This window comes from Cyprinus carpio, chromosome B3 (assembly GCF_018340385.1).
Source record: "Cyprinus carpio isolate SPL01 chromosome B3, ASM1834038v1, whole genome shotgun sequence".
In the NCBI taxonomy this organism is placed as follows: Eukaryota; Metazoa; Chordata; class Actinopteri; order Cypriniformes; family Cyprinidae; genus Cyprinus; species Cyprinus carpio.
This window is the reverse complement of record NC_056599.1, coordinates 16,860,793-16,883,875: the sequence shown is the minus strand read 5'-3', so window position 1 is coordinate 16,883,875 and position 23,083 is coordinate 16,860,793. Positions and strand designations below refer to the sequence as shown.

Below are 23,083 nucleotides of genomic sequence, written 5' to 3'. Positions count from 1 at the left end.
TGCTGTCCCATACTCTGAATTTGTGCTCTGCATTTAACCCATCCAAGTCGTGGTATTGAAGGTTGAAGAGAGCGCTGGTCATTCACACCCTCCACTGACAATCCTGCCGGACCTGAGACTCGAACCCGCAACCTTTAGGTTACAAGTCCGACTCTCTAATCATTAAGGTTAGGAAGCAAATAAAAAGGTTTAGATGTGTTCAATTCTTCTTCAAGCAAGAGACACAAAACCTGTACATTTCCCCCCATCATCATAAACCTCAACACTCGTCACTAAACCCTTAGATCACAGAACAGTTTAATACATACAAAGAATCACTTCATAAAAAAAAAACATTTGTTACCAATGGTTTTCACAACTAAAGCGGTTTGACACAACTGTCTAATGTTTTCCTCTGAATTTATCACTGAGATATATAGGTCAGAGATTTTGCTGATATAAAGAAGCTGAAAAAACAAACGCTTTAAATATGTGAATTTCCTGTGTGCAGCTAACATAGGAAACGATGAACCAGCTCTGCGCTGGTCCCTAAAGCATAACAGTTATTGCGATTCACAGGTGACGAAGCACTAATTTGTTTCCATTCAGGTTTATTCATGATTTCTGGCAAATCCCTGGCAGATAATCTTTCCTGAAACTCTATGGTGAAAAGAGTCAGTTCACTCGTCCTGCAGAGGAATACATGTTATGTGGTTGAATGTTTTGGCACCAATAAAACATCAACAGGCATGTCTTTAAAAGATTAACATATATAACTAATGCAGCCAGACACTTGTTAGGGGCATGCGTCACCAATATAACAAAATCAGTCATGTAAACATAGAGATGGTAATTCAAATCTAACAGATATAATTAGGCTGAGCGGAACAGAGGAGCGATTTAGAGGAACAGTGCCCTCATACTGTTTCCAGCACAGCATTGCCAGTTCAGACTAAATAAATCAAGCCCAGAGCAACATTCAGTGCTTTGGTTTACCACATAGACCACCTAACCTTGTCCAGTATTTCATCACCTTTTTGAGTTCATTTTGCATTATAAACTCAGGCTGTAAGCTGATTTAGATAGTAATCTGTTGTTTACTTACATTCATGAACCAAAATAACATTACAACATTTTTTTTATGTTGAGCCCTGTGAAACCCAATTCAGCAAGTTTAAAGATAAGCACAATGGTGTTGACATGCAACACATCACAGGCTAAGTTACAGGAAATATTCACACAATGATGGTAAAAAGCTGATTGACAGACATAAAGTACCAGTAATACAGTTTATATCATGTAACACTGTATATATTAAACTAAAAACTGCCTTTGGGGTGAGTTCATACATGACTGTGACTGACAAGCTGACAAAATGGATTTCTGTGTTATGAACTGCCTGAAAATGTCCTCTGTTTGATTGACGCACTACAGATATAGTTAGAAATTTTGAGTTGTTTTCTGTGTAAATATGAGGGGTCTCTGCACATTTGGACATGACTGAACAGGCCAACATTGGTAAATGCATACGCTCAAATGTAGGTTGCATCACATGCACTGTGGGCCACCACTTTTTTTTTTTTTTTTTTTTTTTTTTTTTTACAACAACTGTCTTTATTTATTTATGTTCTCATAATAACTGTCATTTTGTAATATAATTATTTCCCGTTTCAAATCAATTTTCTTCATCAGCAAGTAAATTCAGATTCTTTTAGTTGGTTTATTGTTTTATATACATATAACATATATATATAAAAATACATAAATAAATATAAATTAAACTAATAAAAATTAAATAAATAAAACACATTTTATTACTGCTAGTTATAACTGTAGTACCACATTGATTTCACTTAAACAGAGAAGGCAGAAATTAAGCTTAATTAAACTAATATACTTTAAAAAGGTTGCATTACTCATATATACAGGTATAAGACATAAATAAATCCATTTTTACATAATAAGATTCTAATGTACTTTCTAATGCTAACTGTGCATATGAATTATGTTTTATTCTATTCTAATTTTTAAATCACTATTATTGGGATTACATGTTTCAAACATTACACATTGTTTGACAATCATAACTTATATGGAAGAAGAAAATGAAAGATTAAAGATTAAAAAGAAAGAATAAAATCATGCCTTTTGTTTCCTCTATAGACTACCACTCTAATCAAAACTGACACATCAATAAAGAACAGAAAAAGTTGCAGCTTAGCACAGAGTAAAGACAGAGTCTTAGTGTCTTCAGTTAAGTTTAATCTGATCTTTAAAGCTTAAACGTGTCAGCTTATCTGTGTTAAAATGATTATCCAACCAACAACTACTGTATAAGTAAAAAAAGTGTAGGTTGATTCCCCTGAAAAATGTAAACACTCCAAATCTGTGGCACTATCAAAACATTCCGACAAGCCTGACATAGCAACACCCACTCAACCAATGGTGTGAGTTTGGGGCGGGGCTATATGCTTGACTGACCAATGACAGTTTGGAAAGTTTGTTTGAATACAGTTATTATTTTTGCAGCATAGTTTAGCAAGAAGTGATAGTGCCAGTAGATAATCTTTAACTCCTCGCCTGAATCTTGGCCGTACACACCATGTGAGGCGAAGTGCCCATTATCAATCCATGACATTCCTGTGTCCACATTCGGTAATCACTAAACTAACAGTCTTGAGTGATGAAGACAAAAGCAGGGAGACTGGAAGGAGGCAGGAAAAGACCAAACTATCTGTCAATTTCAGTGTCAAGTCGAGTGCTGTCAAAGGAGACATTTTAGCACATGTGAAATGTGTGACATGGTACTGAAAATGACTGTGATCAGCCCTTCAAGTCCACATGCCTCTGGAGCAAAGAGGAATTTCAAAGCACTCTCGGCCTGGGTTAATTTCACAGGAGATTTGTGTTGCCGCTGACTCACCTGTCAGCTCGACTGTGATGACAGGGCAGGTCAGGAAAGGGGAGGGAGGCAGTGAAGGAAATGGAGCTAGATACTGATTAAAAAAATGTGCTATAGTGCAGAGTCTCTATTGCCTCAGTAAGCTCTGTTGGGCAAGGATCCAAAATAAAGGATTAACAAAAAGATTCATTCATCCGCTCAAAATGATTCACTTCCAGATGAGACATGGGAGACATTTTTTGGCATTCATTCTTACAGAATTCCACATGGACAGTGCAGCATGCAATCCAACATGTAGTAATTTGGTTTTCACAGATAAGCATATTAACGGTGTCTAATAAACAAAATGGAGGAACAAAATGACTCATGGAATCAGAAGTTCATACAAGCATTAAACTGTTGCAGAAAGAGCTGACAGTGTGTCATGATTAATAAAGGATCTGTGTGATTTACGCCGTCTATGCGTGAACATGTCTAGCAGAGTCTTGTTGTGCTGATGTTTGATTGCTTCTCATTGTGAGTTACTGATTTACCTCAAGTGCTCAGGGCGTGTTACACGATAAAGCACACGCAGTTCAAAGTGTTGTGAATTCTCTGAAATACGTAAATCAATGAAACTTATGATTTTAAAGAGATAGTTCACTCAATGAAAAGCATAATCATGCCATTCTGGATCTGTATGACTTTCTTCTGCAAAACAAATAATAGGATTTTGAAGAATGTCATGCAGGTTTGGAATGACATGATGCTGAGTAAATGATGACAGAATTTACATTTTTGGGTGAACTATCCCTTTAAGCACCATTGTTCTTGCAGTGGAGGCCAAGGTTGTACTTGAAGTATATTCTCTGAATGAAATCACATACGCTATGTGCTGCCAGGGAAGGAAAGAGAAAAAGGACTGATTACATGATCCAACATGTGTGTGCTAGGAGTTGGGTGTGCTGTGACAATGACTTTGGCAGGCCTGAGGAAACACTACATTCCTGCCAAATCATTGTGTACACAGAGTTCGGCTTATGGATCCAGATTATAGGGAAGAAACATGCGGCTGCTCTAAATGGAAGGGCTCTATGTTGCGCCGCAGGCTCCGTTGCACAACGAAGAGGAAATGGTTGTGGGGACAAGAAATAAATGTTCTCTACTACATGATGTCTAAAAGTCTAGGATGTCCAGTGAAAATAGATGCACAAATGATTTGCTGCGATCACCGCAAAAGTTTTCTTCGGGGTCTTTTTTTCTTCTAGGGTCTCGCCAAAAGTGACTTCCCAAAAGTAAAATACTAAACATCACTCTCATTCTGATTAGTTGTATTCAAGTTAAGAAAAGTAATTATTACAAAACTTATTATAATTATTACAATGCTAATATATAAATTAGTAAAGTCAGTGCATCACAGCAGCTGCCGTTAGAAGTCCTGGTTGGACTATATAATACCCAAGACGTGTCACTCGTATAGTTTTTAATGGGGGAAAATGCAACACTCAATAACAGCAGCTGCCGTTAGAAGTCCTGGTTACCATATAAACTTAAAATTCTACAATACAGTAAAGTCAGTGCATCACAGCAGCTGCCGTTAGAAGTCCTGGTTGCTATAGAAACTTGATGTTTTCCCATTCAGAGAGATAGGAGTTGCACTTGGATGCCAGAGAGGTATTTCAAAGATGGCCACCAAATGACATGACTTGTCTTAAAGGAACTTTGGTGTAAGTCAACCCTCCAAGATGGGGGTCTTATGCTTTCTTTTTTCAACTGGGGAGGGGTGGGGGGTCATATTTTAAATTAAAAAAATACACCAAAAAAACATACAAACAAACACTAGGGAGGGCTGTCAAAAAAAAAAAAAAACAAAAAGATGCTAAAAAACACTAGGGCTGTCAAAAAAATATATATAAATATAAATATAATATATATATATATATATATATATATATATATATAATGAATTTTGAATATTCGTCAGATTTTAAATAAAAATCAACATTTGAATGCAAAAACGTGCGTTAAGGAGGCTGCCTTATCAGTGGCACACGAGATGTGATGACGATGTAAGTGTCATTGCATTTGAATGTTTTTGTGAGCCTATCCAGTTGAAACCACAAAATGCGGAGCTGGCTTGTTCATTCTAAATATTGTGGAAAAAGAGAACATCAATGCAGAGAAGATGTTGTTTATGTCAAAACGGAAACCAAGCCGTTTACACAGAAAACATATTTTGCGCATTTTTGAGGACATCTATCACGTTGCACTCGCGTCTCGCACAAGAGAGCCTCATTTTTAGAAAGCCATGTGAAATTTATGCAAGTTCAACTTTTCAAAAACATATCTTGAGACGTTATGTTATATTTTTTCAACAAACCAAATCAACAATAATTTGAAAAAAAAATAGGCTTTCCGCCCTTTGTATTAAACTATGCATACATACATGATGCTTATAGTTGTTTAAGCAACTTAATTAATAATAATTGGTTTAAACATTATTTTAAACATTATGCACTTTTTTCACAGATGGTCATGTTTTCTTATGCTTTGAATAAACGTGCATTAGTAATATTTTGCTCAATGCGCCCTCTTATGGCCTCAGGAGAGAAGCCATAATGCATTTTAAAGGGGTCATATGATGCAATTTTAATTTTTTCTTTCTCTTTGGAGTGTTACAAGCTCTTGGTTCATGAAGAAGATCTGTAAAGTTGCAAAGGCTAAAGTCTCAAATCCAATGAGATATTCTTTATAAAAGTCAAGAGTCAACCACACCCTCTTAAAAAGGCTCGTTCTAACACGCCCCCACATATCTACATCACTATGTGGGAAGATTTGCATAACGCCACCCAAACTTTCATTCTCACTGTTGCCGCTGACGCCATGTTGTGGAGATGCTGTTTGTTTTGTTGTGAAAACGAAACTAATTTGTTTGGCCTTCCAAAAATGCATCAACTAGGCACTGTGGAAAAAGAGGATGATATCCACCTGGTCATGCCTAGAGAGCCGGCCTCCAACCACTCAAACCCAACGCATCAACTAGGCACTGTGGATCACCTTTCACAGTGGACGAAGCGGAGTCCCACCCACTGTCGCTCGCTCAAGCCACCCTCCGCTCACTCGAGCCGGCCTCCACTCACTCAAGCCCAGCGTGTGTGATGCTGTGTTTCGTTGTGAAAGTGAAACTACTTTGTTTGGCCTTCCAAAAGAGGACACAACTAGAAATCAGTGGTTAAGTTGTATTTACAACACTGTTCCAGAACAGTTCGACCCAGATATTCAGATGTGTGCAACGCATTTTATGGAGGACTGTTTCCTGAACCCGGGAGAGTAGACTGCAATGCCGGCTGTTCTTACTCACAGTCTGTAAGTATGTTTACATATTTAAATAATTTGCCACTGATGAGTCAAACGCAAGTTTTGAGCAGTGTAGAGTAGCGCTTGTTGTTTTATGTTTCTGTGATCACAGATGCAGACATGGTTTTATGTTTACGTGGCGCATTATGCAACGCAAAGCGTAAAAAGACAGTATAAGTCATTATAATCAGTAATTGTCCCCAATGGATGCAACAAATGCCTCGTTTGTAATGGGTTTTAATGGTTTTGTCTAGTTGTGCTGGGAGACGGCATTACAGTATGGTGAGGGGCGTAACATTTCCGTCACACACTTGAAGTATTTGGCAAATCACAATGCACTGGAGAGCTGGCCAATCAGCATACACCTCGCTTTTCAGAGTGATGAGCTTTCTAAAAATCGACACGTTTCAGAAAGACAAGTCATAGAGGATAAACAGTAATGTACATTATGTGGAAAATAAGTTTATAATATTTAATTGTACCTTAAACCACAAAAACACACTGCATTACACCAAATACACAAAATAATGTTATTTTTAGCAACACAAAATAACCAACCAAAACAGCATGATGCTCTAATTTTTCATAATATTTAAGTACAAAATTCGAATTTAGTTTTTCAGCCATTTTGACAGCCGTAACAAACACCGTTTGCCAGAGGAAGTAACCACAACAGCATGATGCTTGCGCACCATTGGGGTCAGTTTGGGTTGTTCTATATATATATATATATATATATATATATATAATAATATATATATATATATGATCATCCATATATATATAAAGAATAAAGACTTATAAAAAATAAAGACTTTACTCCCATTTGGCTCACACGGGACGACAAACTGCACACAAAAAAACTTATATAGTTTTATACAGAATAGTTGATCACCCTGAAAGTGCTAAACTTATAACATTCTTAAGAAAAGAATCCATTAGTTAAATAATTGTGCAAGACCCTAAAGGTTTCTCAGAAAGCACTGGACATATTTATCTGCAGAAGCTTGTCTGACTCACTCTGAGGGAAAATGCAGAGCACACAAGCTAAACTATAGCAGATTCTCAACTTAGGCAAGTTAGGCCATTTGAAATTTTGTAAAGTCTTTATCACTCGGTTAATCAGGCCTACGTTACTAGGCCTATATTTGATTGCTTATACCCCCCCCCCCCCCCCCCCCCCCAATAATATGCATAGCCTCGATACTGTATAAGTTGCCTGTTTAAAATATTAAAAGATGATATCACAGCGCAAAATAAATTTTCAAGTATGGTTTCACTTTTGCATACTGATATGATCCAAGTTTACTGCTACTTTACGAACAATTTTCACGTCAGTTGTTGATATGAAACTTTCGGTGGTCCTGAAGGCTACTCACCGGAATACGTTTTCTTCATGTTCATGTGGTCCTTTTTATCCGAAGAATTTCGACTTTAGCCTATTAGGTCCGTATCTGAGATTGCAACATCTGAAATGATCGACCGCTGCTCAGAATTTCTGCCCGGCTCTCCGCAAAGCACATGTACCACGATCAAAATGTATGCATTTAAATCGTCCTTATGCTAAACCACCTAAATCGGTTAGAACTAAACTCCCATACACCTTCAGCTTTACCTGTCCACCCACGCAGACCCACACCTGTGGATAACTCCGCCTCACGGAGAGAGGCAAGACTACACACCTGAAGGTTTGACGCTCGAACTGGAATAGTAGTAGACAAATAACATGGACATGAATTGTCATTTTTGGCGTTATTAGTAAGACTGTAAAAGGACATTTTATATTTTACATTAGGAGTTAAAGATCCACATTTGTTTTTTCCCTAATCTAATATACAAATATCAAAATAGTTCCAGGCCAGCAAATATTAATTAATTGTATACATTTTTAAAATGTAAAAACAATGTTATTTTTTTTTGTTTGTTTGTTTGAAGGACTTCATTAGAGTTTTCAATCAATCTTTCTGAGTAACAACCCATGAGGCGACTAGAAACATTGAGAAACTTCCCATAGCCTATATATACTGTTTTTCTCACGAGAACCAGTCAAGTTGTAATGCTGCTGTGGGTTTTTATAGCGCTTAACAAGAGCACTTGCTGTAAAATTGTGTTTAAGGTTTTGAAAAATGGTTTGGAAATTTGGTTTGAGAATTTGGTTAATGTTTTTTTAAACAACTGAGAAAAACTGCAAAACACTTCACACCAGAACTTATTTCCTATGCTCTTAAAACCAAAACCTTTCACTGGTTACATGTTTCCAGTCACTGTAAGCAAACGTTACAGTAAATGTTTGATTTGTTATTTTCCAGAAAATACTTTTTTGAAATGATGACAACTGCATGACATTAACAGATACAATATAATACACAATGTAGACAGGACTGACTGTGCAATTGATCTGACAAACAGTTTTAAAACCCACACATTTTCTCACACATCCTCTTGTTTCTGGTAAAAGTATCATGACAGTTTTCCCCCAAATGCAGTGTTTATCACTTTGAGGTTTCAAACGCCACTCATATCTGAATAAAGCCCTCTGAAAAAGGTGCATGTGTTGGTGGACTAAAGTGAGAATAAAGGTGACATTCTCTGAAGAAGGGGCAGGTTTCCTCCACAGGGGTCTCAAATGCATGCAGAAAGGAAGTCTGCAGCTTCATATCAAAGCAGCAGATTGTGCAAGCTGTCAATACAGACTAAGAAGCCAAGGTAAATAAAAGCATGGCCTGAAAATAAGGTGACATTTTCAAATCCTGTTTTTCTGTTCCCTGTCACGTTTACCATTATTCTTGTAAAGCAACACTTAAATGTGTATAACTGAAGCTATACAATGAAAAATTTACAACATCCATAGTGGATCATATTACACAATATGTAGAACATATTGATTCATACAACAAATTCATTCATATAAAATTTAATACACAAATGCATAGACAACACAGCTAAAAATTAAATCAAAATCAAATTCAAAATCAACTGAATCACTCATTAATGCTAAAGGATTTGAACAATCATGCAAAGCTGAAATATATACACAAAATAACTCAGAAAAATATTTATAGAAAATAGAAGAGGACTGAAAACTCATTTGAAACAAACAGATGTTTAGAAGAGATCTCCAGAGATTAAGAGCATTTCTCTGAATCTTCCGTTGCCATATTTCAACAGAAGTAGGTCAGAAAACCTACCTCTATCAGATTGAACTAAAGTAGGTGCATATGAGTCATAGTAACATGCAAAACAGTACAAAAAACATATTTATTTTGTTTATACACACACACACACACACACACACACACACACACACACACACACACACACACACACAAAGTTGGTATATATATCATACCAATTTATGTGGTTTTTCCAGTAGCTTGCTATATATATATATATATATATATATATATATATACATACACACACACACACACACACACACACACACACACACACACACACACACACACACACTGGGGAATGTCTCATATTTACATGAACCTCTCATACACACTCTGTCCTTCGGGGAACAGTCATGACCTCGTACACTCCATTATTACACCTTTTCTCCTTTTCTTCTACTTTCTCATTGCTTCTGATCAGTTTCTTCATCTGGGACAAAAGAGAGGAACAATTCAGCTTATTAACCTCTAAACACATTTGCTGGAAAATGCCTCTTTGATATATAATACAAAAGTATTGGTCATAGACACTAAATGTGTAATCATATGGCTGGACGTAAACAAAAATTCAGCACAGACAAAATTGAAATCTGCACTTTCCAGGTTGCATATGTGTAATGCATTTACAAAGTTTCTGATGATCTTTGGATGTACAGACATGCAACAAGTTTTAGGTGTATGACATTCACCTTGGGCACCAGCCACACTCCAAACACAAGGAGTAACAGTAAGAGCACACTGCCAACTGTGATAGCCATCACTGGGATCAGTAAGTCATTAATGCCACCTGACTTTGGATCAGCACTTTTGGAAGGGGCCAGATTGATCACCGGCTCTGTAAAGAGAAATCCAAATAACTTCAGTACAGCCAAAGTACTCACCCAAAGCAGTATCACCAGCTTCAAAACTACAGCAATAAAACTATGCATTTATTATTTTTGTCGATTCTCACTAACTGAACCTTTACCAAACAATACCATTGAAAAGTTTTTTAAAATTAATTCTTTGTAATCAGTCTCTAATGCTCACCAAGGATAATTTTATGTGATCAAAAATACAGTAAAAACTGTCAAATCTGATATTACAACTTCATTTAAATAATAATAATAACAACAGTTTTTCTATCAAGACCATTTTATGTTTGAATATTTTTAAATGTAATTTATTCCTGTGATACAAAGCTGAATTTTCAGCATCATTACTCCAGTCTTCAGTGTTACAGTGCGTGATCCTTCAGAAATCATCAAACATGCTAATTCGCTGCTCAAAAAACATTTTTTTTTCATGATCAATTTTAGAAAAAGGTTGTGCTGCTTCACATTTTAGTGAAAACCATAATTATTAAAAGTTCAAAAGAACAGCATTTGTTTGAAATATATTTTTTGTAACTATTTTAACATCTTCTTGATTAACTTCATGAATCCTTGTTGAATAAAAGTATTAATTTCTTTCAAACAATTAAACAAACAGATACAAGCATACATACATGCATACATACAAAAATAAACCCAAACTTTTGAATGGTAATGTATGTCTTAAATCATACTTATCAATACAGGTAAATTCTAAGTTGTATGTAATTAAATACTGAATATTACGTCAATAAACAAAACATTAATTTACACTCACCATGCACCAAAAGAAAAACACCTGAATCGTCCATTGTACATTCCTCAATCATAAGATTGCAGGAGCACCAGTAAGCCCCAGTGTCTGTCAGTTGTAGGTTAATGATGTTTATTGTCAGGATCTTGTTGTCATATTTGACTTCAACACGTCCTTCAAAGTCTTTATGGACAGTTAATTTCTGGGTATTAAAAAAGTAGTAGAAGACTCGTCGGCTGCTCTCACGTCTGCTGTACAGATATACACCCAGTGCTTCTTTCGGAGGTGCAGGACACTTCATGGTGAAACTGTCACCTTTATATTTGATCTCATCTAAAAATGATTAAAGAAACAGCCTTGATCAGATCACAGCATCCAAACAAACTGAAGTTAAGATGTTAAGTCTGATATAAAGAGTTTTGAGAGAAAACAGAAGAAGCAGATGTTCCTGGCACTAGTTCAGACATCAAAACCAACACCTGGACAGTGTAGATGATGAATAGCCTGTTCCTGCTTTAAGTCATGTATTTTCTAAGCATTATGAATAATTTCACTTATTTCTGCATATCAGGTAAGTGCTACGTTGTAACTACATCTGACATTGATAGTTCACATGTTTTATGTCCTAAAGGGATAGTTTACCCAAAAATGAAAATTCTATCATTGTACCCTCACGTCGTTTCAAACCTGTATGACTTTCTTCTGTGGAACATAAAATATCTGTTGTCCAAAATGGGGGGAACACTGACATTTCTCATAATATCCACAGAAGGAGGTTTGGAACAACATGAGAGTAACACTGACATTTCTCATAATATCTTCTTTTATGTTTCACAGAAGGAGGTTTGGAACAACATGAGAGTGAGTAAAGTTTTTTTAACCATCATGAGGCATTTTGGATGCATTCACAAATACAAATATAAAAACAAAAATGAATGTATCGCTGTCTAAAGACTCTTCACATATCTAACCCTAGCTGTGAAGTGACTGAAAGTAGGTCAAATCAAAACTAATGTAAACTGCTGCAATGCTTTGTAACACACAAATTACCAAAAATGTATAACAGTAAAAACACAAAGCACTAACCTGTACTTGCAACAAAGTTGTTGAGACAAAGAACAACCACCAACAAAAAGATTATTTGCAGAGACCTCATTGTTGTTGTCTTCTGTGTATCTTAGTCAGTGTCCTCTAACACAGGAAATAAAACAACTTCTTTCTGCACTGCACAAGTGTATATATATATACACATATACATATGAGATCCAGCCCACAACTTCTGACATCAGTGAGCTCTTAGTCAGCAAACCTCAAACGAGTGGAGTCACACCAACACTTTCAAAAACAACATTTCCAAGTGTTGCTCTTTTTAATTGTGCAAATCAAAAATTGTTCCATTCATTTCATTTATCATTTGAAGAGAAAGCACCAGATGTACAAACAGTTCTCAGGATCAATCTGACTTCGGCTGACAGTTATGCACTCACTATAAATACATACATATACAGGTGCATCTCAATAAATTAGAATGTCGTGAAAAAGTTCATTTATTTCAGTAATTCAACTCAAATTGTGCATTGAATTTATTTAATGCACAAGTTTCACAATATTATTTTAAAAACAAAAATAAAATAACTCCCTTTTAGCATCATTTTTAAAATGTCCACCTTCATGTGTATGTATATATATATATATATATATATATATATATATATATATATATATATATATATATATATATATATATATATATATATATATATGCACCAGAGGTACAAACAGGTCTCAGGATCAATCTGACTTCGGCTGACAGTTATGCACTCACTATAAATACCCTAACTGGCCCATAAATCTTGACAGCTCCATTGCAGTTGATTTAGGAATATGTCATAAAGCAATAGTTCACCCAAAAAAATGAACATTCTGTCACCAATTAATCATCCTCAAGTCGTTCCTCATTGGGTTTCATGCAACAAACAAGCACTGCTGACCTTCCGTTAACCATATTTGATAAGCTCTATATATACAGTTAGGTCCATATATTTGGACACAGGGAATTTTTTTTTATTATTTTAGCTGTTGACCAAAACATATTCAAGTTACAGTTATAATGAATATGGGCTTAAAGTGCAAGGGACAATAAGTAATTGGACAATTGACTCAAAAGCAGTTTCATGGACAGGTGTGGGCCAATCCTTTATTTCTACATCAATTAAGCAGGTAAAAGCAGAGTTGATTCTAAGTGTTCCATTTGCATTTGGAAGCTGTTGCTGTGAACCCACATCATGCAGTCAAAGGATCTCTCCATGCAGGTGAATGGTTAGACTTCAAAAACAAAACAAATCCATCAGAATGATAGCAGGAACATTAGGAGTGGCCAAATCAACAGATTGGTACATTCTGAAAAATGTGAGAAATAATGCACTGGTGAGCTCAGCAACATAAAACATCCTGGACGTCCATGGAGGATAACAGTGGTGGATGATCGGAGGATCCTCTCCATGGTAAAGAAAAAAAACTTTCACAACGTCCAGCCAAGTGTCAAAGTCTACAATCAAGAGAGGACTTCACGAGAGCAAATGGTTCACCACAAGGTGCAAACAAGACCAGATTAGACTTTGCCAAAAATCTAAAAAAAAACATACCACAAAAGTGTTGTTTGGACGGCTGAAATTAAGATCAACCTGTACCAGAATAAAAAGTAAAGTAAAAACTGGGGGGACTCCACATGGAATTGTTTTTAAAATATATTTGTTTTACATGCTCCTTAGTTAATTTAAGGTAATTAGTTAATTTTATTACCTTACATGTCCAAAACTGTAATTTCTCTCTCTCTAGCCCCTTTCACACTGCACGTCGGATCTGGCGAACATTGCCGGGTTGACTTCTGTGTGAAAGCAAACACGTCCCGGGATTGAACCCGGGTCGGGGACCTAGTAACATTATAGTAACAATGTTACTAGCGTGATATTGAGTTGATAATGATAATCATAATGGAACTGAATTGTGAAGATTCACACCCCTATTTTTAAGATGGAAGTACTGACATATCTCTCTCTCTCTCTCTCACACACACACACACACACACACACACACACACACACACAAGAAAAATAAATAAATAACATCTTACAAAAATCAAGATTGAATATATCTGGTCAAAATCCCATGTTAAGTACTATTCGGGCAATTTAAGACAGTATTGGCTGATTAGATAGCAATGCTGACCTAAAAAGCAAAATGTTTGTCCTCTCTCTCTTCACTGTTCCCACATCTCAGGCCTCAAATACATAAAATATTACCCTTTTCAGACAGTTTAGTAAGGAGTAAAGAAAGTACTATACAAAACTTACTAGCATTTGCCAAGTGGTTATCAGTCTTAATTTTCCAATACAAATAAGACCAGTCTACCCATCATAACTGAATATAAAAAGTTATGACCAGTCTGCAACCAGCCCCAGTTCTTTATTTACCCTTGTAACACTTTCTCATTGGATCTGAGCAAATCTCATAGGTGACCTATTTTGATCTCAAAAAAGTTGTCACCTAAAGGTGAGGAGTTTGCATCTATGATGACATGAAGACAGAATTTTCATTTCTGAGTGAACTATCCTTTTAATTCTTGTTTATCAACAAGTCTCATTCTGCACATTTAAAATACTGCTCAGATCAAACATTATAGGGATAAACTAAAGTATTTAATTCACTGAACACTTCATAAATATGTCTACATATTGTCTGAATTTTTTACGACTTTGATATTCATCTAAGTCACATGGATTGCTCCAAAACAGATGAATACATTTGTGCAAAAAATTATTTAAAAAACATTTGTCTGTCATTATTAATATTTACTGTGATGCAGTTTCATCAAGTGAATGCTTTGTTAATTCACTTAATCTGAGTATTATGCACACAATTTGATTGCCGTATTACAGTCACATAGCTTGTGGCAAATGCACTTTAACGAGGAAGTAATAAAATAGATATTAATGAATACTATGATGAACTTGTTGATTTATTCATATCATAGTATACTTGTGGAAAACAAGCAGCTGAAAATGTTGGTCCTTAAAATCTGGGAACTAAATTCAGACAGAGAAAGAAATAAATGAGTGTAAATGGCAAAATCATTTAAGTGTGCTGCAATATTACTGTTGAACTACTCATGTGACAACTTATCTCTGTGTAACCATAAGCATTTTCTGAATGTCTGCAAGAACAGTTGAGAGCAAAGTCTCGCTCTTCTGTGTGCCATCCAGAAACACTGTATAAAGTGCAAAGACCTCACTCACACAATCCACCACAATAGAAGTGATTTAAGGTACTGTGCTTATTGAGTATTAAAATGTTACAGTACCAATGTCCTTTACAGTTTCTTCTATCACTTTTCTGTTTTTCAAGTACAAGGGCCAGACATATCTATCAGAGTAGCTTGGTGGATCCGGATACGGCACTAGACTCAAGAGCTATCGATTAGAGAAAGAGAAAAGATGACAAACTCAGTCAAAACATTATGTTCATCAAACCAGACTCATCTGACAGGAGCCTCGTCCCTACCTTCTTCTGTCTTTACATATCTCATAAGGGAGCTGCAGAAAGTACCTCTTGTTGAACAATGTACTAACTGTCCTGGAAATACAACATGGATCTAAAACATGTAAACTGTTCATGATGGTGCAATCATACTCAAAGTCAAGCATGTTTATGTGATCCAGAGATCATTCATGCAACAGAAGTTTGTTGCAATACTCACTGAACTGATATATTACTGTAAATACCTCCAATCTTAACATACAGGATTCAGAGGATTGTTCAGTGATGATCTAAAACACTAATCTTTGCTGTGACGCCAAAAGAGCAAACATAAATTAAAGGCCTATTAAAATTAGCATTTTCTTGTAACTAACGATTATGTAAATAAACTGTCAATGTATCTGAGCATACATAATAAAAAAAAACAAAATTTACATTTGTTTATGTATAACTCATAACCAAAATTAAAACTTCAAAAAAAAACAAAATTTGTCTCTTCAGAAGACTCATTGTTTACAATGACTTTATGAACTTTTCTCATTTATAATTGATTACGTTTACATGACTTTATGAAAAGTTCTAATTCTCTTTGGAGTGTTACAAGCTCTTGGTGAATATAGAAGATCTGTGAAGTTGCAAAGACTAAAGTCTCAAATCCAAAGAGATATTCTTAATAAAAGTTAACACTCATCCACGGCACGCCTTCCTAAAACGACTCGTTCTAACACGCCCCCACGTATCTACATCACTATGTGGGAAGATTTGCATAGAAAGCCAACTTACTTACACACAAATAAAAAATATTAACATTATAATCTCATTAAGTTGGCTTGAGAAAGCCAACTTACTGATCTACTATTTAAACTTATTATTATTATTATTCTGAGACTAAATTATCAACTCTAACTCCTCCTAGAGCTTTAACTCTACAGACTCCAAACTCAGCCCAGCTCTTCAGAATCTCGCCGGGTGTGCTATATCTTTTCTAACTGATTGGACTTACAGTTTTCATAAAAATGAAGATTAAAAATCATAAAAATCCCATAGACTTCCATTGACGGAATGTTCAGATGAGCCAAGCTCCAACTGTCAAAATTCAAATCTAAACAAACTGAAGCCCATTAGACTCAATCAAGCTTTGCTTCTGTACTATTTCTAATCCATTAAAACTCATTCACACTCTATCTAATCTATCTAATATTTCTAATCTATCTATCTATCTATCTATCTATCTATCTACTATCTATCTATCTATCATCTGACTATATCCATCTATCCATCTATCTATCTATCTATCTATCTATCGATCTATCTATCATCTGACTATTTCTATCTATCTATCATCTAACTATTTCTATCTATCTATCATCTGACTATTTCTCATCTTAATCATAGCGACATGCTAGTCACTTGCTAATCATGCTTTACAACATGCTAGAATCATGCTAACGACAAGCTAGTCATTTGCTGATCATGCTAGCAAAAATGCTAGTGACTTGCTAATCATGGTAACAACATGCTAGTAACATAATCAGGCTAGAAACATGCTAGCGACATGCTAGTCACTCGCTAATCATGCTAAAAACAATGCTAGTGACATGCTAGTCACTTGCTAATCATGCTAGAAACATGCTAGCGACATGCTAGTCACTTGCTAATCATGCTAGAAACATGCTAGCGACATGCTAGTAACTTGCTAATCATGCTAGCGACATGCTAGCCAATCGCTAATCATGCTAGAAACATGCTAGCGACATGCTAGTCAATCGCCAATCATGCTAAAAACATGCTAGTGACATGCTAGTCACTCGCTAATCATGCTAAAAACATGCTAGCGACATGCTAGTCACTCGCTAATCAAGCTAAAAACATGCTAGCGACCTATAGTCACTCGCTAATCATGCTAGAAACATGCTAGCGACATGCTAGTAACATGCTAATCATGCTAGTGAAATGCTAGTCACTCGCTAATCATTCTAGAAACATGCTAGCGACATGCTAGTCACTCGCTAATCATGCTAAAAAAAAAAACATGCTAGTCACTCACTAATCATGCTAAAAACATACTAGCGACATGCTAGTCACTTGCTAATCATGCTAGAAACATGCTAGCGACATGCTTAGTCACTCGCTAATCATGCTAAAAAAAAACATGCTAGTGACATGCTAGTCACTTGCTAATCATGCTAGAAACATGCTAGCGACATGCTAGTCACTTGCTAATCATGCTAGAAACATGTTAGCGACATGCTAGTAACTTGCTAATCATGCTAGTGACATGCTAACTAGCTAATCATGCTTAGAAAAAACATGCTAGCGACATTCTAGTCACTCGCTAATCATGCTAAAAACATGCTAGCGACATGCTAGTCACTCGCTAATCATGCTAGAACCATGCTAGCGACATGCTAGTAACTTGCTAATCATGCTAACGACATGCTAGTCACTCGCTAATGATGCTAAAAACATACTAGTGACATGCTAGTCACTTGCTAATCATGCTAAAACATGCTAGCGACATGCTCGTCATTTGCTAATCATGCTAGAAACATGCTAGCGACATGTTAATCACTCGCTAATCATGCTAAAAACATGCTAGTGACATGCTACTCACTTGCTAATCATGCTAGAAACATGCTAGCGACATGCTAGTAACTTGCTAATCATGCTACTGACATGCTAGTCACTTGCTAATAATGCTAAAACATGCTAGTGACATGCTAGTCAATTGCTAATCATGCTAGAAACATGCTAGTAACTGGCTAATTATGCTAACAACATGCTAATAACTAGCTTCATCATGCTAATGACATGCTATGCACTTGCTTTATTAAACTTCTTAAACTTTTCAAAAGAAACTTTCTAAACTTTTCAAAACTTTTTGTTCAGGCTTTCTCACCTTTGTCTTGACGAACTTTTTTATCTAGTTGTAGTATTGTTGTTGTTGCCCTCGCCATGTCGTATAGACGCAGTGTGTTTGGTTGTGAAAAAGAAACTACTTTGTTTGGCCTTCCAAAAGAGGACGATATTCGCTTCGTCATGCCTGGAGCTGATCCGTGCTGGTCACTGAGAGAAATACATCAACTTTGCACTGTGGATCGCAGAATCGGCTTTCACCATGGACGAAGCGGAGTCCAGCCCGGGGTCATCACATGTGGTTGCTGCAAGACCAACGGACGTTCCTTCGTAGAATCCACCAACTGCGCCATTCTCAAACCGGCCGCCTCTGCTCACTCAAGGCCGCGGTGTGTCGTTGTTCCGTTGAGAAAGCGAAACTACTTTGTTTTTGCCTTCCAAAAGAAAACACGACTAGAAAACATGTTTATAATGGGTTTTTTGTTTTTTGTCTCGTTGCTCCAATATGTTAAGAGGCATAACATTTCCGTCACACACTTGAGGCATTCGGCCAATCACGGCGCGTGAGATAGCTGGCCAATCACAGGACACCTCGCATTTTAGACCGATGAGCTTTGTGAAAATCGACGCGTTTCAGAAGGCGGGGCGTAGGGGAGAAACAATAATGTACAGTATGTGGAAAATAAAGTGTTTTTTTTTTAAACCTTAAACCGCATAAACACATTTCAATACACCAAATACACAAAATAATTAGCAGCATAATTAGCAGCATCATATGACCCCTTTAAAGCATCAAAGTGTTGGTTTCATAGACCTTCAAAGGAGGGACAGAAATCTCTCAGGTTAAAAAAAAAAAATCTAAACTAATATCTGTGTTTCAAAGATGAAAAAAGTTATACGTTTGGAACGACGTTTTGGAGGAGGGCGAGACAAATGACTACAGAATTTTCATTTTTGGGTGAACTATAATGTCACAACCAGTTTGTCAAAAGATCGTTTGCATCTGATGAGGAGCAAGATAGCTAGAGTTCTGTCCCATCTTGCCTTCCAAACAACAACTGTACAAAAACTTTCTCCTGTATGATTTCCTCTTCATCTTACATAAAAGGTAGACTGCTGAACAAAATTACCCATGATTGAAAAATGAGGATTCCCTCCACTATAAGAACAAACACATTGGATGCCTCAGATGCTGTGGATTTCACTGCACGATCACGAGACATCATGAAGCCCTGAGGATCCTCCTGCCACGAGCCAATGTCTGCCATCATCCTGTCCATGTGCAGGGCATCCAAAGCTGCAGAGGAGTCATAAAAAAAATAAAAAAGATCACACTGCATAAACTCAAAAAATAAAAAAAAATAAAAAAAAAGGTATAAGTGTTTTATATACAGTCATGGGCAAAAATATCGGCACCCTTGGTAAATATGTTCAAAGAAGGCTGTGAAAATTAATCTGCATCGTTAATCCTTTTGATCTTTTATTTAAAAAAAATAATAATCACAAAAATCTTTCATTGGAAAATAAGAATTTAAAATGGGGGGGAAATATCATTATGAAATAAATGTTTTTCTCAAATACACATTGGACACAATTATTGGCACTAGGTGTGCACGATAAATATCGGCAGATAATTAATGCGCATCTCCTCAGTAAAGCCAGTTCACTAATCAGCGGTAAATTCCATCAGGTGTGTGATTTCACATAGAGCAGCTGTTACTACACAGAGCCTTTGTTAACTGACAAGCTGCACAAATCCACGCTGATAATGAACGATTAGTGAACCGGCTTTACTGAGATGTGCATTAATTATCGGCCAATATTTATCATGCACTCCTAATTGGCACCCCTAGAAATTCTTATGAGTAAAATATCTCATAAGTATATTCCCATTCATATTCACAATTTTGAGCACTCCAGAGTGATTATGAACATGAAATTATCCAGCTATGGCTTCCTGTTTCACAGAAATATAAAGAGGAGGGAAAACAAAGCCCAAATTCCCTTAATCATCCATTACAATGAGAAAAACCAAAGAATATATTTCTGATGTGCAGCAAAAGTTTAGTGAAGTTTAGTGAAGTGGCTTTAAGAAAAGAGCTAGAGCAGTGAAAACTCCCATTTCCACCATCAGGGCAATAATTAAGAACTTCCAACCAACAGAAAATGTTATGAATCTGCCTAGAAGAGGACGTGTGTCTATATTGTCCTAATGCACAGTGAGAAGGAGAGTTTGAGTAGCTAAAGACACGCCAAGGATCACAGCTGGAGAATTGCAGAAAATAGTTGAGTCTCGGGGTCAGAAAACCTTAAAAAAAAATTGTCAAACAGCACCTACATCAACACATGTTGTTTAGAAGGTGTTTCAAGAAAAATTCTCCTCGCTCATCCAAAAACAATCTCCAAAATAAAAAAAAATAAAAAACAACAGGAACTTCAAATACAAACAGCTACAAAATTCACACGAAACTAAAAAATGAGCTTTTTAGCAGCAAACATAAAAAGTACCCCATGTGTACAATGAAATATACTGCTGTATTTTTGATGTTGTGGGCCTATATTTCTGCTGGAGGTCCTGGACATCTTGTTTAGATACATAGCATCATGGATTCTATCGAATATCAACAGATAAAAGAATCAATAATTGACTGACTCTGTTAGAAATCTTATAATGGACCATGTTTGGATCTTCCAACCGGACAATAACCCAAACACAAACCTCAAAAACAACACAGAAATGGGTCACTGAGCTCAAAACCAAGCTTCTGCTATGGCCATTCCAGTCCTCTTACCTACACCCTGTAGAAAATGAGAGGAGTGAACTGAAGAGAAGCACCAACAACATGGAGCTGGGAATCTAAAGGGTCCGGAGAGATTCTGGAGGAAGGAATGTTCTCTGATCTCTTGTGAGGTGTTCTCTAACCTCATCAGGCATTATAGGAGAAAATGTAGAGCTGTTAAACTGGCAAATGGAGGTTTCAAAAAGTATTGAATAAAAGGGTGCTGTTAATTTATTTTATAATGATATTTCCCTGTTTTAAATTCTTATTCTCCAATGAAAGGTTAGATGTTTGTGAATTTTTTTAATATAAGATCAAAAGGATTAACAATGCAGATACATTTTTAACAGCCTTCTTTGATCATATTTACCTTTTTATTTTTTTTATTTTTACCAAGGGTGGCAATATTTTTGGCCATGACTGTGTATATATATAGTTTTGAGATATTGAGCTTCAAGATTTTTGCATTCCATTCAACTGTGTAGATAGAACCTTTTTGTTTTCTAAATAAAAAGTCCCAAAATGTACACAACATTAAAAAAGTCTATCACAATGTAAATAGTCACAGAATAAGAATATGTGAATGACTGAGAGTATGTATAATTCCAAAGGTGACGATATGTATATATAAACTATTTTTCTTTTCAAAACAGGACAACAGGCATGTTGAGACACATTAAACATAGAAAAGCACATCTAAGTATCAAATAACAGGACTGTTCTTACTGTCATATTGCTTAAAGCCATTGACATGAGCAATGAGTCATCCTGAGAAATAGACAAATTATTATGAATTTGACTTACAGATCTACTGACACAGAGCATGACTAAATTAAAATATAAAGTGGGCGTAGTAACATACTTTGAAAAAGTTGTCTTGAGAGAAAACGAGTCTGTTGTGCAGAAGCTCCTGGAGGCTTTTACTCAGAGTGGTCTTTCCTCCATGTGTCATCCTGTCAATATATATACAATACATATATGCTGGGACTGAACATGGTTCAAAATCTCAACTATATACACGTTTAGATTACTCACCCACCAATTCCTATGATTAATTTTCTCATTTTAAGTCAGTACCGAAGTTTTTTCAACGTGTGTTAACATTTCAACTTTTGCTAAGCGGCGGGAGGCATGCATTTAAGAAGATTGAGAACATCTTTGTCAGCGGTTATTTGGCGGAGTGGAGTTAGTAAATGGACTTCTGCTCAAGAAACTCGTGTATGGTGCAGCTCTTCTTCTTTCTTCACTCACGGATTAAAACTGCTCTATAGCGCCGCCTGCATCGCTGGGTCCTCACCGGAGTACAGACCGTTACATTCACAATCAGTTTCAGTAGTATTCATAATTATAGTTCACAAAAAAAATAAAAATTCAGTCATCATTTAATCACCCTCATGTTGTTCAAACCTGTATGACTTTTCTGCGAAACATAAATGAAGATATTTTGAGAAATGTCTCACTATTTTTTCTCCATACAATGGAAATCAATGTTAAAGGGGTCACATGATGTTGCTAAATAGAACATTATTTTGTGTATTTGGTGTAATGAAATGTGTTAAGTGGTTTAAGGTTCAAAAAACACATTTTCCACATACTGTACATTATTGTTTCTCCTCAATGCAACGCCTAAAGCTCATCGGTCTGAAAAATTAAAACCCATTATAAATGGCCATCTATCCAGTGCGTTGTGATTGGCTGAATGCCTCAAGCGTGTGACCGAAATGTTAGCCCCTCACCATACTGTGATGCCCTGTCCGGCTGGAACGATGAGGCATAAACATTAAAACCCATTATAAATGTGATATAAACATGATTTCTAGTCATTTCCTCTGCTTGAGTGAGCAAAGGTGGGATTCTACGAAGGAGCGTCCATTGGGCTTGCACTCCGGTGGACTCTGCTTCGTCCACGG

At 36.2% G+C, this 23,083-nt stretch overlaps 2 protein-coding genes across 4 annotated transcripts in view; both read right to left on the bottom strand.

Moving 5' to 3' along the window:
- The window catches only part of LOC109087387 (septin-9-like), an 84,268-nt gene extending 76,406 nt beyond the window's left edge, over nucleotides 1-7,862 (bottom strand). The window contains exon 1 of the mRNA XM_042719991.1: nucleotides 7,597-7,862. Coding sequence (XP_042575925.1) covers nucleotides 7,597-7,621 — 25 coding nt within the window. The 5' untranslated portion in view covers nucleotides 7,622-7,862. The remainder of the gene's footprint in view (nucleotides 1-7,596) is intronic.
- Nucleotides 7,863-9,115: 1,253 nt separating this feature from the next.
- LOC109088677 lies at nucleotides 9,116-22,411 on the bottom strand. 3 transcript variants are annotated; one of them, XM_042719997.1, is made up of 6 exons: nucleotides 22,209-22,411; nucleotides 22,036-22,126; nucleotides 19,524-19,690; nucleotides 11,026-11,334; nucleotides 10,086-10,231; nucleotides 9,116-9,826 (listed from the first exon to the last, which is right to left on the bottom strand). In XM_042719997.1, the coding sequence occupies exons 3-6, from the start codon at nucleotides 19,525-19,527 to the stop codon at nucleotides 9,719-9,721; spliced, it is 567 nt and encodes a 188-aa protein (XP_042575931.1). In that variant the 5' UTR covers nucleotides 19,528-19,690; nucleotides 22,036-22,126; nucleotides 22,209-22,411; the 3' UTR covers nucleotides 9,116-9,718. The 3 variants fall into 3 exon arrangements, with proteins under 3 accessions (XP_042575931.1, XP_042575932.1, XP_042575930.1); XM_042719998.1 differs by lacking the exon at nucleotides 22,209-22,411 and adding an exon at nucleotides 21,900-21,941; XM_042719996.1 differs by lacking the exons at nucleotides 19,524-19,690; nucleotides 22,036-22,126; nucleotides 22,209-22,411 and adding an exon at nucleotides 12,088-12,243.
- Between the last annotated feature and the right edge of the window lie 672 nt (nucleotides 22,412-23,083).

What these genes read in the sequence shown, in the direction of transcription:
- LOC109088677 (XM_042719996.1), bottom strand. Translation starts at nt 12,157, where the DNA reads ATGAGGTCTCTGCAAATAATCTTTTTGTTGGTGGTTGTTCTTTGTCTC. An exon ending in CAACTTTGTTGCAAGTACAG is followed by an intron (nt 11,335 to 12,087) that starts GTTAGTGCTTTG and finishes AATCATTTTTAG; the next exon opens with ATGAGATCAAATATAAAGGT. An exon ending in GAGTGTGGCTGGTGCCCAAG is followed by an intron (nt 9,827 to 10,085) that starts GTGAATGTCATA and finishes CTTTTGTCCCAG; the next exon opens with ATGAAGAAACTGATCAGAAG.